The 16510-nt window shown below is 44.3% G+C and overlaps 1 protein-coding gene across 1 annotated transcript; it reads left to right on the forward strand.

Annotated features, from left to right (window-relative positions):
- The first annotated feature begins 229 nt into the window (after positions 1-229).
- Positions 230-14182, forward strand: LOC109923800 (zinc-binding protein A33-like). Its single transcript, XM_020523841.2, has 6 exons — positions 230-891; positions 5965-6060; positions 6139-6372; positions 8655-8677; positions 10595-10815; positions 12454-14182. The coding sequence occupies exons 1-6, from the start codon at positions 469-471 to the stop codon at positions 12996-12998; spliced, it is 1542 nt and encodes a 513-aa protein (XP_020379430.2). The 5' UTR covers positions 230-468; the 3' UTR covers positions 12999-14182.
- Positions 14183-16510: the final 2328 nt, after the last annotated feature.

Below are 16510 nucleotides of genomic sequence, written 5' to 3' on the forward strand. Positions count from 1 at the left end.
GTGTGAGAGAGAAATTGTGATCTAGACACTAACATGACAATAAATCTAATCCTGATATGAACGTCTTTGTGCGTGCGTTTCTATGTATTTGCAGGGAATTCTCATCTCTAAAGAGGGAGGCTTCTTTCTGTTAAATGGTGTCCCTCATAAAATCAACAATTCGGCCGGCATCCTTTCCTCGGGAATACAATCCCTGTCACTGGGGTCCTGCATGTGTTTCAGTGTGAAAACATTGCTCATCTCGGTCTATAGAGGGAGGTGTGTTTCTGTTGGACTGTGACCTGATAGTTACTCCCATATAGGAGGAAATGAACACCCATTAGCGCTTCACGCTGTCAGCTCCCTTCCTGTATCGGGAAGGTGTTGTGAGGGTCCACAGCCAAATTGGCTTTTTCTTCCGGATGACCGTGAGCCTGTAGCTGGAGACGAGACTGAAAGTGAAGTGTGCAACAAGGTGTAGCCACAGAGATGGCCCTCAGCAAACCCGTCTTGAGCCTGATGGAGGATTTAACCTGCTCCATTTGTCTGTCCCTGTTTGTGGAGCCGGTGCGGCTGGATTGCGAGCACAACTTCTGCAAATCCTGCATCCAGAAGTGCTGGGGGAAGCAGCGCAAAGCGGTGTCCTGCCCGGAATGTCGAGTGGTTCTCCCCAGGAGAGGTTACAGCAGTAACAGGGTGCTGGCCAATCTTTGTGAGAAAGCTCGGAAGATGGAGTTGAATCCGGGCCTAGAGGAAGAGGGGGAGGGGGCCTCGCACTGTATGGAACACGATGAGAAGCTGAAACTGTTCTGCGAGGACGACCAGGCTCTGATCTGTGTCATTTGTCGAGATTCACCCGCTCATTCAGGCCACAGCTTCCTGCCTGTGGCAGATGCAGTGGGGAAGTACAAGGTCAGGGGACTTTATTGTTGTTGCAAAAATACGCTTTATTACTTCTCTGTGAGTACATTGAAAAACAGTTGACTTGCTGACGTTGCAGGAAATACAGTAAAAAATATGGCATTCCTCATTTGAACCTTTGCACTGCTAGGTACCTTAATCCCAATGCAAACAATACAGTTGTGGTGTATTTTGGTGATGAGGCATTCTCCCATTTGACTGATTACACTGTGTTCAGGGGGTCATCTCTGTCGAGTCTGCGGTAGAAGGATTGAAGGTCTGGATTGCTGCGTCTGGTCACGGTCTGGAACCAGATGCCTGTTCTCCCTGAGGGTAACTGTGTTCCTGTTCAAAGCCAGCTTGATCTTTTGTCAAGGTGCAGATTTCTGGGTCCAGGATTATACTATTTAGCTGTATTGGAGTCAGTTTGATTACAATGCAGCTCTGCTTGATGACAACAATAGTGAAGGACTGGTGTCTCATTAGAGAGCGATGACCTCACTAGAGAGATTTAACCCAAGGGTCATCATGCCTGGGGCAAGGGGTGAGGTTGAGAAGGCATGACCTTCATGGTGGCCTCAGCCAGTACAATAATTGAACCTGTGTTGTTGGTGTCACTCTGAATCACAAACCAGCTGTCCAACCAACTGAGCTGAATATTCATCTATAAGCACAGAGAACTACTTCATTACCCTGAGGAAGGGTCACTAGGCCCGAAACATTATCTGACTTGTCTCCACAATGTTGCCAGACCTTTTTTTTCCCTTTATTCACTCAGAGGATGAGGGCATCGCTGTCTGGGCAGCATTTATTGCCCATCCCTAATTGCCCAGAGGGTAGTTAAGAGTCAACCACATTGCTGTGGGTCTTGAGTCACATGTAGGCCAGACCAGGTAAGGATGGCAGTTTCCTTTCCTAAAGAACATTAGTGAACCAGGTGGGTTTTTCCCCAACAATAGATTCACGGAGAATGGATTCACAGTCATCATTAGCCTCTTAATTTCAGATATTTATTGAATTCAGATTCCACCATCTGCCGTGGCGGGATTTGAACCCTGGTCCCTAGAGCGTTATCTGGGTCTCTGGATTAACAATTCAGCAATAATACCACATCCCACCCTGCTGTGCTATTCCAGCAATTTCTGTTTTTGTATCTGATTTACAGAATCCCCTGTTCTTTCGGTTTTTACTTGATTACAATATTTACATCAAATATTTGGCAGAATCTATCCCATGTTTACATGAAATAAATATACACTATCATTCTAATTGCTATTAGGGGCAGCACAGTGGCTCAGTGTTTAACATTGCTGCCTCACAGCACCAGGAACCCAGGTTCAATTCCAGCCTTGGGCAACTGTCTATGTGGAGTTTGCACATTCTCCCCGTGTCTGCCTAGGTTTCCTTTCGGTGCTCCGGTTTCCTCCCACAGTCCAAAAAAGTGCAGTTTAGATGGATTGGCCATGCTAAATTGCCCGTAGCATTCCAGGATGTGCAGCCTCAGTGGATTTAGCTTTGGGAAGTGCAGGGTTACAGGAATGCAATAGGGTTCTGGGTGGGATGCTGTTTGGAGGGCCCGTGTGGACTGAAATGGCCTGCATCCACACTGTAGTAATAATACCACACTGTAATGGTTGCAATAATGACAATATATGACTATAGAGACACTTCCATTACATTTTCACATTATGTAACTACATGTGAATTGGTTGCATTATATTCTTTATCTTTGAATGATGAAATGGAATTAGTTTAAATATGACTACCTATCCAGTACCCCAAGGAAGCCCTCTGCCTTTGGCCTGAGGAATGACAAGAATTCTGTCTGTGGATCGCTCTCTCCTTTTTACAAACATTTGTTCTATTTGAAAGAAGACCTGAAAGCTTGTGAAATCTACCCTCCAGCTGTTCCTGAAAATATTGAGAGAAACTCTGAGCACAAACCGCTTGAATCTACTGAAAAAGCACTCCACTAATCTACCAGCTTGACTGCTTTTGGTGCATGCTGTGAAGCTGGGTTCGCTGACTTAGTGGGACTACACAATCTGTGCACAGCAAAGAGTGTCAGGCTTTGGCCAAACAAAAAAACAGATGCAAACTTGGCCTCATGCGAAAAGCTTAGGCTTTAAAATAATAACTTCTATTAAGGTATAGTTTTGACTGGGTTCAGAGAAGACATAAGAACTAGGAGCAGGAATAGGCAATTCAGCCTCTCGAGCCTCCTCTACCATTTAATACAATCATGGCTGGTCTCATCTTGTTCTTAACTTCATTTTCTTGTCTGTCCCCATAATAATAAGCATATATAGAATACAGAACAGTACAGTACAGGAACAGGCCCTTTGGTCCACCGTGTCTGAGCCGACCATGATGCTAGTCTAAACTAATCCCATCTGCCTCCATATCACTCTATTCTTTGCTCATTCATGTGTCTGTCTAAATGCCTCTTGAACATTGCTATTTTATCTGCTTCTACGACCTTCCCTGGCAGCGTGTTCCAGGCACCAATTTCCTCTGTGTTAAAAACTCTCCTCACACATCTCTTTTAAAGTTTCCTTCTCACACCTTAAACCTATGCCCCCTTGTATTTGACATTTCCACCCTAGGAAAGAGACTCTGACTATCCATCCTATCCATGCCTCATAATTTAATATACTTCTTTGAGGTCACCCCTCAGCTGCCAACGCTGTAACGAAAATAATCCCAAGTTTGTCCAATCACTCCTTATAGCCAATAAACTCCAATGCAGGCAACATCCAGCTCTGATGAAGAGTCATCTGGACTCAAAATGTTAGCTTGCTCACCCTTCATGGATGCTGCCTGACTCGTATTTCCAGCATTTTTTGCTTTCAGTACAGATTCCAATATCTGCAGTAATTAGCTCCAACATCCTGGTAAACTGCTTCTGAACCTTCTCCAAAGCCTTCACATCCTTCCTAATGTGCGCTGAGCAGAACTACATACTGTACTCCAAATGTGGCCTCACCAAAGTCTTAGACAGTTGCACCATGACTCGCCTTGACCAATGAAGGCAAGCATGCCATATCCCTTCTTTACCACCTTATCCACTTGTATTGCCACTTTCAGGGAGCTATGAACTTAGACACCAAGATCCCTCGGTATATCAATGCTTCTAAGCCCATTTACAGTATTCATTCCTCTTGAATTTGACCTCCCAAAATGCATCAACTCGCACCTGTCTGGATTAAACTCCATCTGCCATTTCTTCACCCAAATTTCCAGCTGATGTATGGCTTGCTACATCCTTTGATATCCTTCCTCACTGTCCACAATTCCACCAATTTTGTGTCATCTGCAAACTTACTCATCGGTCTGCCTATATTTTCATCTAAGTCATGTATATTACAAATAACAGAGCACTGATCCTTGAAGAACCCCATTGGTCACATACCTCCCATCAGAGGAATGTCCCTCCATGACTACCCGCTGTCTTCAATGGCCAAGAAAATTTTGTATCCAACTTGCCAACTCACCATGGATTCTATGTGATTTGATCTTCTGGACCAGCCTACCAGAAGGGATCTTGTCAAATGCTTTAGTTACACTTCAATTCATTACTAATTAAAAATCTGTCTACCTCCTCCTTACATTTATTCAGTGTCCCAGCATCCACTGTACTCTGGGGTAACGAATTCCATAGATCCAAGTCACTTTAAGAAAAGTCACTTCTCCTCATCTCTCTTTTAAACCTGCTATCCCTTATCCTAAAATATGACATCTCATTCTAGATTGCCCCACAAGAGGAACCATTCTGTCTACATCTATGTTGTCAATCCCCTTTAGCACTTCATATATCTCAATTAGTTCTTCCTCTCATTCTCCTAAATTCAATCTCTCTTCAGAGGTGCACTGACCCCTCTCAATCTCCCACTCCTGTCTTGTTAGAATAGTCATTTAAAATTGAAAATGAAAAGTAATCTTGCCAATTCAGTATGTACTTAACTGTATTCAGCTTAGTGAGAGAAATAAACCAGCCAGATCCCTTGATTGAAAAGAGAAAGCACTAACTTTATTGCTAAAACATATTCAGATTAAAATTGAGACCATTATTTAAAAAATGTCTTAAAATTTCACTGGAGTATGGGAGGTTGAGAGGTGACCTTATAGAAGTTTATAAAATAGTGAGATAGAGTTAATGGTAGTTGTCTTTTTCCTAAAATGGGAGATTTCAAGATTAGGGAGTACGTTTTTAACATGAGAGGAGAGAGATTTAAAAACGACATGAGGGGCAGATTTTTTACACAAGAGGGTGGTTCACGTGTGAAATGAACTTCCTGAGTAAGTGGTAGATGTGTGTACAATTACAATGTTTAAAAGATATTTGGATAAATACATGAATAGCAAAAGTTTGGAGGGATATCGACCAGGATCAGACAGATGGGACTAGTTTAGTTTGGGATTATGATTGTTATAGACTGGTTGGATCGAAGGGTCTATTTCCATGCTGTATGACTCTATGACCATGTACAAATATGTCCAACTCCCTATGAATGCAAAAATATACATGCATATGTGCAGAAAGAAGAAACTAAAGTTTACAGCATATCAAATGTCTAAACTCCATATATAAAAGGTGTAAAACCAGCTGATTTTCTGGAGATTTGTTCTCAGCTGAAGAAGTCAATTTCCACAGTAATTGCTGATGCTTTGTTTTTGTTCACTGTAGCAGTTGCATGTATATTTCTTGGCCCTATTTTTCATTTGGAGATAGGCGTTAGAATCTTCTTTAAATATCCCTGTTTGCAGCTAAGTAGAAGCGAAATACTGCAAAAGCTGGACGTCTGAAATGAGAACAGAAAGTCCTGGAGAAACTCAAGGTCTGGTAGCAGACATTCTGAAGAAGAGTCAAAGAACTCGAAATGGTGACCCTGTTTATTCCTCTGGCACATCCTGTTTTTAATCTCTGTTTGCAGTGCTGATCTGGGTGGATTGCAGTAAAACCATGCAGATTATTTGATACCCCAGTTAAACAAAACATCTCTGGTTAAACACCTGAACTTCAGTCCTCATAATTTGTAATCTAAAAAATGACATTACATTAATAAGATCTGATTCCACTTTTAGGATCAGCTGAAAACATCCTTGGATTCTATGGAGAATAAAAAGGAAAGTAAAAGTGAATTAAAGCAACAACTGCAGAGGGATATTTCCGAACTGCGTGTGAGTATTCCTTCAGTTTCCCCTCATATCCCATGATTCTTTACCTGCTGTTGAAAATGCTCTCTGTCACTCTTGCAGGAACTCACTGGATCCCTGGAGAAAGACATCTCTGCACAATTTTTCAAAATCCATCAATATCTCGAAAACAAAGAGAAACATTTAATCGAGGAGCTGAGGAGAAAAAAGGAGGAAGATCTGCGACCAATGGAGAGGCACCTGAGAAGAATCGAAGAGGAACTAACGTCACTTGAGGAGAAGATATCGAACCTTTGTGTAGACATCAAACTGCAGGATAATATCTCCTTTCTCAAGGTGATCCTTTTGTATAATCCAAACCCTAGATTGCTGGTGTAATTGTAAACGAAAATTCATGATGTGATCTAAAATTGGTGAACTCAGTGTTGAGTCTAGAGGCTGAAGAGAGCAGAATTGAAAGATAACATGCTGCCTCACAAGCTAGCATTGAGCCCATTACAGCATTATAGCAGGCCTAGTTCAGAAATATTAGTGTCGCAGCAAGGTGGAGAATTAGTGTCTGGAAGCTCAGGGTCACTCATGTTGTCTGAATGGGTGTGTTCTGCAAAGCGGTTATCCAGTGTATGTTTGGTCTCCCTAGTACAACAACCGGAACCGCAAACAATGTGTTTGAAATTAAAATAAGAACAAAGCAATCGCTGTTTGATTTGAGGGGAGTGTTTGACGCATTACTTGGTGTAAAGGGAAGATGCAAAAGGTAAGCGTTTCATCTCCTGTGTTTGCATGGAAAAGTTCCACTTGGGATGGAAGGGGTGTTGGTGCCAACTGAGGAGTGGACCACGGTGTCTCAGAGGGAACAGTCCATTTGGAGGGGAGGGCAGGAGAAGCTGTGTTTGCTGGGAGCACCATGCTGGAGATGGCAGAAATGGCAGAGGACAATCCGTTGAATACAGAGTCTGGTGAGGTGGGAAGTGACGACAAGGGAAAATTTATCATGGTGCTGGGAGGGAAAGGAAAAGGGGAGAGCGGAGATATGAACAATAGATCAGACATGATACGCCCTATTATCTGCAATGGCGAAGAGTGAGGGCAAACCTCAGTTGAGAAAAACAGGAAGACTTGTGGTGGCACGGTGGCTCAGTGGTTAGCACTGCTGCCTCACAGCACCAGGGGCCCGGCTTTGAGTCCACCCTCGGGTGACTGTCTGTATGCAAACTGCACACTGCCCCCATGTCTGCGTGGGTTTCCTCTGGGTGCTCCAGTTTCCTCCCACAGTCAAAAGGTTAGGTGGACTGGCCATGTTAAATTGCCCATTGTGTCCAGGGATGTACAGGTTATCAGTGGGAAATGCAGGGTTACAAGGATGGGGTAGGGATGGTGCGTCTGGATGGGATGCTGTTTTGAGGGTCACTTTGGACTAAATGGGCCAAATGGCCTATTTCCACATTCTAGGGTTTCTATGATTCTACCTGTCAGAAGCAATATTCTGGAAGCTTGCACTGTCAGGACAGAAACCACAGACTTGGAAAAAACTAGGAAATGGGGTGTGACAACATGCTACCGATATAGCTGAGGGAGTTGATTGGCTTATAATGAAGTAGTAGACAGCCTACCCTCAGAAATGGGGACAGAATAGTTCAGGAAGGGAGCAGAAGAGTCAGAGATGGACTCAGGTGAGGATGAAACAGTGCTGGAAATTGTCAAGAGACTTATGGAGAGAGTTGCAAAAGGCTCTGATCAAGTCTAGAATGAGTGAGGGAGGGCAGTTTAGGACTTGAATAATGAATATTCAATGTATCTCACAAAATGTTAGTTTTTGCTAGGGTCCAGGCAGGTACCCATAGCAACACCTTCCACTGCAGAAGAAGTGAGTGGAGTTGAAGGTGGGGTCGTTCAGAGTGGGAACGAGCTCAGTCAGGAGGAGGAGGCTGATGCTCGATTTGGACTGGTTTAACCTCTGTTGGAAGAAGACACAGGGACACCTCACTGAAAACAAAAAATGTTGGAATCACAGCAGGTCAGGCAGCATCCAGAGAGAGAGCAAGCTAACGTTTCGAGTCTAGGGTGACTCTTCGCTAGCTCGGAGATGAAGCGTCGTCTATAATCAAAACATTGCTTTTTCTCCCACCAGGAATGCTTCCCGACCCGCTGTGATTTCCAGCATTTTTTGTTTTCAGTACAGATTCCGGCATCTGCAGTAATTTGCGCCTGTAGAGAGACCTCAAACAGTCATGATGGACAGTGAATTGTCAAGGGGTTGAATGTCCATGGTGAAGATGAATGGTTGCTGTATTCCTTCATTTAGGTTAAAGATTGTCTTGCTTTTAGTTTTTTGTCCCCGTTCTCCCCAGTTTCCTTAAGTGAGTGACATGTTATGGATTCAGTCTGATAGTGACCAGCCATGAGAATAGATCTTTGGATCTTCAACATCTTAAGTAGCAGAGCAAACCCTATCAAATGTGTTTAGTGCAGGGGTAGCTGTTGTGGTATTACCGGAGTATGTCAATTTCGCAGGTCCACTCTCATTTTACTGAAATCGCTGCTTATTCATTTTTATAAGGTGCAACCTAAACAGCATCATATATCTATTAACGTGATTTTGATTCTTTATCCTGCAGCAAGTGAAGAGATGGGGAGAAAGGTGAGTATCTAATCTAAATGTACGTATGAGTTTTGCTGTCAGCATCCAACAATGAGTGATTAATTCAATCCCATTTGAACATTATGTAAATTGTAAAAGAGTGGCGAAGGTAAACATTGGTCCTTTAGAGGATGAGAAGGCCAATTTAATAACTGGGAATGAGGAAATAGCCGAGACATTGAACAGTTATTTCGTGTCGGTCTTCACTATGGAAGACACAAATAACATGCCGAAAACTAATGGCAAAAAGGTTATAGCAGGTGAGGACCTAGAAAGTATCATCATCACTAAGGAGGCGGTGCTGGGCAAGCTAATGGGGCTAAAGGTAGACAAGTCTCCTGGCCTTGATGAAATGTATCCCAGGGTACTAAAAGAGGTGATGGGGGAAATAGCAAATGCACTAGTAATTATTTACCAAAATTCATTGGACTCTGGGGTGGTTCCCACAGATTGGAAAACAGCCAATGTGATGCCAATGTTTAAAAAAGGAAGTAGACAAAAAGCAGGTAACTATAGTCCAGTTAGCTTAACTTCGGTAGTGGGGAAAATGCTTGAATCTATCATTAAGGAAGAAATAGCAAGACATCTGGATATAAATTGTCCCATTGGGAACACCCAGCATGGGTTCATGAAGGGTAGGTCATGTTTAACTAATTTGGTGGAATTCTTTGAGGACATTACTTGAATGATCGACAATGGGGAACCTGTGGATGTGGTGTATCTGGATTTCCAGAAGGCATTTGAGTGCCACACCAAAGGCTGCTACATAAGATAAAGTTGCACGGTATTACAGGTAATGTATTGGCATGGATAGAGGATTGGTAGACCAGTAGAAAGCAAAGAGTAGGGGTAAATGGGTGTTTTTCTGGTTGGCGGTCAGTGGCTAGTGGTGTGCCTCAGGGATCAGTGTTGGGACCGCAATTGTTTACAATTTACATAGATGATTTGGAGTTGGGGACTAAGTGTGGTATGTCAAAATTTGCAGATGACACTAAGGTGAGTGGTAGAGCAAAGTGTGCAGAAGACACTGAAAGTCTGCAGAGGGATATAGATAGTCTAAGTGAGTAGGCAAAGGTCTGGCAGATGGAGAACAATGTTGATAAGTGTGAGGTCATCCATTTTGGTAGAAATAACAGCAAAATGGACTATGTTTTAAATGGTAAAAAATTGCAGCACGCTGCTGTGCAGAGAGACTTGGGTGTCCTTGTGCATGAATCGCTAAAAGTAGGATTGTAGCTGCAGCAGGTAATTAAAAAGGCAAATGGAATTTTGTCTGCCATTGCTCGAGGGATGGAGTTTAAAAACAGGGAGGCTATGCTGCAGCTGTATAGGGTCCTGGTGAGGCCACACCTGGAGTACTGTGTGCAGTTTTGGTCTCCTTACTTGAGAAGGGATATACTAGCACTGGAGGGGGTGCAGAGGAGATTCACTCGGTTGATTCCAGAGTTGAGAGGGTTGGATTATGAGGAAAGACTGAGTAGACTGGGATTATACTCATTGGAATTCAGAAGAATGAGGGGAGATCTTATAGAAACATATAAGATTATGAAGGGAATAGATAAGGTGGAGGCAGGGAGGTTGTTTCCGCTAGCAGGTGAAACTAGGACTCGAGGGCATCGCCTCAAAATAAAGGGAAGCAGATGTAGGACTGAGGTCAGGAGGAACTTCTTCACCCAAAGGGTTGTGAATCTGTGAAATTCCCTGCCCAGTGAAGTGGTTGAAGCTACCTCGCTGAATGTTTTTAAAGCAAGGCTAGATAAATTTTTGAACAGTAAAGGAATTAAGGGTTATGGTGAGTGGGCGGGTAAGTGGAGCTGAGTCTCAAAAAGATCACCCATGATCTTATTAAATGGCGGGGCAGGCTCGAGGGGCCAGATGGCCTACTCTTGCTCCTAGTTCTTATGTTTTTATGAACAGGTACCCGGCCAACGAGGAGGACAGAGAAGATGCCGAGAGCAGTGAAGATGAAGAAGATAACAATAAAAGCCAGGATTCCGAAGATGATGAAGCAGAAGGAAGTGAATGCTCAGCGGGAGAAGAAAAAGAGATCCATGCATTTTTGAGGAGGAAATACACAGGATTCCGTGGCCCATTACTCTACACAGTGTGGAAGCAGATGAAACAGATCATCTCTCCAGGTAGGAAACCCCACAGCTTTGTGTCCACACTCTGGAAAGTTAACTCTTCTCTGCTCCCAAACCCATCCATGCCTTTTGAAAGTGCTGTTCTGTTATTGGGTAGAGGTCACTGTTGGCAGTATCCACTGGGATCTCTCACTCAAAGGGCCATACTTTATGTGGGACCTGAGATGAAGTGATACAACAGTGTTAGGGACCAGAGCAGCATTTGATTTCAGTTTTACGCCTAGACTTTCAACAGAATTGGAAGTGGTCCGAAATCGAAAGTCCTTTCCCAGAACATGGCATTTATCACATTTGCAGGGGTCAGAAATGGAGTCTGTTCAAGATCCACATCTGTGTTCACAGTGGCTGCTGGACATTTACATTTGTGCCATTTTTCAGACCAGGTAAGGGCTGGTGCATACCTTACATTGGAATAGCCGGGGAATGCTTTTGAGCCCTAAGGTGCAACTTTGGAATCCTGGGACAATTTTCGACAGGGTGTAATGTGCTTAAGTCAAGGTAAAGCATCCACTGTTTGTAAGAAGTGAGACACAACGTTGGGAGAGATCAGGTGCCATTTTGGATTATTAAATATAGACAAGCTTTTCTTTTCTTTTATTCATTAATGGGATGAGGGTGTCGCTGGCTAGGCCGACATTTACTGCCCATCCCTAATCGCCCACAGGGCAATTAAGAGTCAATGATATTGCTGTGTGTCTGGAGTCACATTTAGGCCAGACTCGGTAAGTTTCCTTCCCTAAAGGACATTAGTGAACCAGATGGGTTTTTCCCAACAATCGGCAATGGATTTTTATGGTCATCATATACTCTTAATTCCAGATATTTATTGAATTCAATTTCCATCATCTGCCGTGGTCCCCAGAACATTATTTGGGTCTCTAAATTAACAGTCCAGTGATAATACCTCTAGGCCATCGCCTCTCCATATTAATGGTCATTTGGACAATAAACACTGCCATCTAACTATATATTATACCCAGTCTGTAATGCATCTGTACACATTGGAAAGCAGCAATGTACCTAACTACATGACTTAGTTTGTAATACATCTGTCCACTGAACATAGAGTCATATAGCACGGAAAAAAACCCTTTGATCCAACCAGTCTATGCTGAACGCAATCCCAAACTAAACTAGTCCCACCTGCCTGCACCTGACCCATATCCCTCCAAACCTTTCCTACTCATGCACTTATCCAAATGTCTTCTAAATGTTGTAATTGTACCCGCAACCAAAATTTCCTCAGGAAGTTCATTCCACACGCGAACCACCCTCTGTGTAAAAAATTTGCCCCTTTTGTAAACCTCTCTCCTTTCACCTTTAAAATGTACTCTCAGGTTTTGAAATCCCCCATCCTGGGGAAAAGACAACTACTGTTAACTCTGTCTATACTTCAGATTACTTTATAAACTTCTATAAGGTCACCTCTCAACTTCCTCTGCTCCAGAGAAAAATATCCCAGCGTTTATAACTCAAACCTTCATATTGGAGTGTGGTAATATATCTAACTATACACTGTACCCAGTCTGTATTACATCTGGCCCCTGTACATATTGGAGTGTAAATTAAACCGTATTTTCCCATCTACTTCTGTGCAGATTATTTGATATGATGTATTTTTTGTTTTTGCAGCCCCAGCCTCACTGACCCTGGACCCAAACACAGCACATCGTAACCTCATCCTGTCTGAGGACCTGACCAGTGTGAGACACAGTGACACGGAATTACAGCTTCCCGACAATCCAGAGAGATTTGACAGGGCTCCATGTGTTCTGGGGTCACAGGGATTCACAACAGGGGAACACTACTGGGAGGTGGAGGTGGGGGAGAAGGCCGAGTGGGACGTGGGTGTGACAAGAGAGTCTGCAAATAGGAAGGGAAAGATAACACTGGGACCTAGAAGTGGGTACTGGGCTGTGTGGCTAATAAATGGGGATGAGTACGAAGCCACTGAAAGCTCACTAGTCACCCTGACTCCGAGTGTGAAGCCTGGGACCATTGGAGTTTACCTGGACTATGAAGGAGGACAGGTGAGCTTTTACAATGCTGATGATATGTCTGTTCTCTACACGTTCACTGACACATTCACTGAGAAACTCTTTCCTTATTTCTGTCCAGGATTTTTCGAAGAGGGTAAAAATGATGCTCCTCTTAAACTGTGTCATTTCAAATGGTAGATTCCTAAACTGGTGGCTCAGAGATGTTCTGAGGTTAATATTAACTTTTCCTCACTGCTCTCCCCACACATAGTAAGAGAGAAAGGATTAGCAGATACTGGGGGGGACATAAAATGAAAAGCAATAAAACGTGACCCCAGCCTTCAGTGTATACATTTGTCTGGTGGTGTCTCATGGGTTTGGTCTATATCCCCTGCTTCACGGTACCTTTAGGAACCTGATTGAAACTCTGGCTGGGTGTTAGGCTGGAAACCCAGGAGTTAGGTGGGAACAGTTGGATCAAGCGGAAAGTGCTTTGCCAGCTCTGCTTTTTCAGCCAAGAGGGTCAGGAATTTAACCCTGGGAATGAGTCTGCATTTTCAGAAAAGGGAATGGATTTTGGGAATCTGAATCTTTCTTTTGTGGTGTTTGAGCAATTCTAAATCCTGCATCACTTGTGGGTGTTGTTCAGTTGTGATGTAAAATTCTCTTAATAGATATTTTTTCAGTTTTTTGCTGAAGTTTATTTCCAAGAGGAACCTTTGTGTTAAAAGGTAACTGTTAAATGACTTTCCTGTAGTTTTAGCTTTGAATTCCATCGCATCAAATCACCCGTAATTATAAGAACAATTATCAAACGACGCTCACCAGAGGCAGTGCAACAACAACAACAACAAAGAAATGAATTAATAAAGAGTTGGAGGTGGAAATAATGCACTGCAACACCCACCTCACTCTAATTACATTAAGGCTTAAGCTGGAGTTAAGGTGGACACTGCGTTGTCCCACTCAAAGAGACCTGGGCATGAACATAGCCCCAGAAGAGGGACAGAGCAGTTGGACATCACTAGCGCCTCTCCAGCCCACTGCCTGGACCTGTTGGTGGCTACTTTCTTGGAGTTTTAATAATTGGATTGAAATCAGCAGAAACAAATGAGTAAGCTCAGGCCACTTTTGTTGTGACTAACCCCTGTGTAAAAATTACTTCACACTGGCTCTGCTCTCAATGAGAATCATGAACCCTCTTGTAGGAGGGTTTTCCAATTTATTGCTGCTGAGATATCAATCAGCATCTTTAAAACATTGATCAATTGATTAAGAAACTGACTGCTTTCTCTTTCATTATTGTTGGAATTGGTTAATTGTTTAGTTTGTCAAATAAATGATTTGGTAATATTCAACATTAAACTGGTACGCAGCACTGACTGGTCCTGTATAGGTTTTCAAATTATTTGACAAAGCTTTAAAACTCAGACATACCAGTGACTGATTCACAGTCCAGCTCTGTTCTCAATAACATTCATTTGTATTCCAATCCCCCCACCCCAACACCAATATTTCCATGTCTCAGTGGAGAGAAAGAGACTCTTCCAGGTTGAACCACTGAACCTAGGTGGCCCAAATGGACAATAATCTGCCAAGATCAATCAAGAAGACCCATTGCAGTATGCTTGTTCCTGAAGCAGACTTACAATTCCTCCTGTCAGCCCATACAGAAATGAGCTAGGAATGGGTGAAATGAAGCCTGGAGGCGGGAAATTCAAGTGAACCTGTATAACATACTTGGGCACGATGGAGATTTGGAGGAATGTGGGAATCTTGCGAGATACGTCGGTTTATGGGGGATGCCTGATGACAGGTAAGTATAGAAGGTCCAATGCATTCCCATAGACCCCCAGCCGCTCCAAGGCCTCGCGCCCCATCTATACCGCTGCTGTGACCCATACCGCTTCCATCAGCCCATCACCCCTGTGACTCTTCCACACCCACTCTTCCTGTTATCACTGTGCAAATTTCATATTCTTTACCGAGGAATGACTGACCTTCAGCAGCCACAACCCACCTTCCTGTGATAGTAGGAACTGCAGATGCTGGAGAATCTGAGATAACAAGGTGTAGAACTGGATGAACACAGCAGGCCAAGCAGCATCAGAGGAGCAAGAAGGCTGACGTTTCGGGCCTAGACCCTTCTTCAGAAATGGAGGAGGGGAAGGGGGTTCTGAAATAAATAGGGAGAGAGGGGGAGGCAGATAGAAGATGGATAGAGGAGAAGATAGGTGGAGAGGAGACAGACAGGTCAAAGAGGCAGGGATGGAGCCAGTAAAGGTGAGTGTAGGAGGGGAGATAGGGAGGAGATAGGTCAGTCCAGGGAGGACGGATAGGTCAAGGGGGTGGGATGAGATTAGGGGGTTGGGGCTGGGGGGGGGGGTGGGGTTGGGGGGGGGGGGGGGGGATAGGTGGGAGGAAGGACAGGTTAGGGAGGCGGGGACAAGCTGGGCTGGTTTTGGGATGCGGTAGGGGGAGGGGAGATTTTGAAGCTTGTGAAGTCCACATTGATACCATTGGGCTGCAGGGTTCCCAAGCGGAATATGAGTTGCTGTTCGTGCAACCTTCAGGTAGCATCGTTATGGCACTGCAGGAGGCCCTGGATGGACATGTCGTCTGAGGAATGGGAGGGGGAGTTGAAATGGTTCGCAACTGGGAGGTGCAGTTGTTTAGTGCGAACCGAGCGTAGGTGTTCTGCAAAGTGGTCCCCAAGCCTCCACTTGGTTTCCCTGATGTAGAGGAGGCCACAACGGGAACAGCGGATGCAGTATACCACATTAGCAGATGTGCAGGTGAACATCTGCTTGATGTGGAAGGTCTTCTTGGGGCCTGGGATGGGGTGAGGGGGGAGGTGTAGGGGCAGGTGTAGCACTTCCTGCGGTTGCAGGGAAAAGTGCTGGGTGTGGTGGGGCTGCAGGGGAGTTTGGAGTGGACAAGGGAGTCCCAGAGAGAGTGGTCCCTCCGGAAAGCAGATAAGGGTGGGGAGGGAAAAATGTCTTTGGTGGTGGGGTCGGATTGCAGATGGCGGAAGTGTCGGAGGATGTTGCGTTGGATCCGGAGGTTGGTGGGGTGGTACGTGAGGATGAGAGGGATTCTGTTTTGGTTGTTATTGCGGGGACAGGGTGTGAGGGATGAGTTGCGGGAAATGTGGGAGACACTGAGGGGGAGGGGGGGAAGTTGCGATCCTTGAGAAAAGAGGACATCTGGGATGTCCGGGAGTGGAATGCCTCATCCTGGGAGCAGATGCGGCTGAGGCGAAGACCGGCAGATGGAGCAGGTTAAATCTTCAGTCAGGGATAAATTCGGTTTACAGGCGGCCATCTCGTTTGCTGTAACTCACTTTACATTCGTTTTCATTTCTCAAGTTTCACTGTCAAATCTTACTGCCCGATCCATGCTCTCCAAAGGGTCAGTGGTCCCGAGCAAAATCATTGGTCAAGACTCAATTTAGTTTCCTTGCTTGTCAATTACACGGCGCAAAGACATGAAATAGACATGTCCACAGTCACCGATTTGGCCTACCAACCTCTGGTTACATACCCCGAGTCACTGTCACAGGAAGAACTTCATCTTTAAACACCATATCACAGGGACAGTCAATGTGTGTATATCAGAATTACAGCGCAGATATCACAGGGATTGTCACTGTGTGAAACCAGAATGACAGCACTGCTATCATAGGGTCAGTGTGAATTTTGACTGACTGC

This window comes from Rhincodon typus, chromosome 35 (genome assembly GCF_021869965.1).
Source record: "Rhincodon typus isolate 14 chromosome 35, sRhiTyp1.1, whole genome shotgun sequence".
In the NCBI taxonomy this organism is placed as follows: domain Eukaryota; kingdom Metazoa; phylum Chordata; class Chondrichthyes; order Orectolobiformes; family Rhincodontidae; genus Rhincodon; species Rhincodon typus.

What these genes read in the sequence shown, in the direction of transcription:
- LOC109923800 (XM_020523841.2), top strand. Translation starts at nt 469, where the DNA reads ATGGCCCTCAGCAAACCCGTCTTGAGCCTGATGGAGGATTTAACCTGC. An exon ending in ATAATATCTCCTTTCTCAAG is followed by an intron (nt 6,373 to 8,654) that starts GTGATCCTTTTG and finishes TTTATCCTGCAG; the next exon opens with CAAGTGAAGAGATGGGGAGA. An exon ending in GAAACAGATCATCTCTCCAG is followed by an intron (nt 10,816 to 12,453) that starts GTAGGAAACCCC and finishes TTGTTTTTGCAG; the next exon opens with CCCCAGCCTCACTGACCCTG.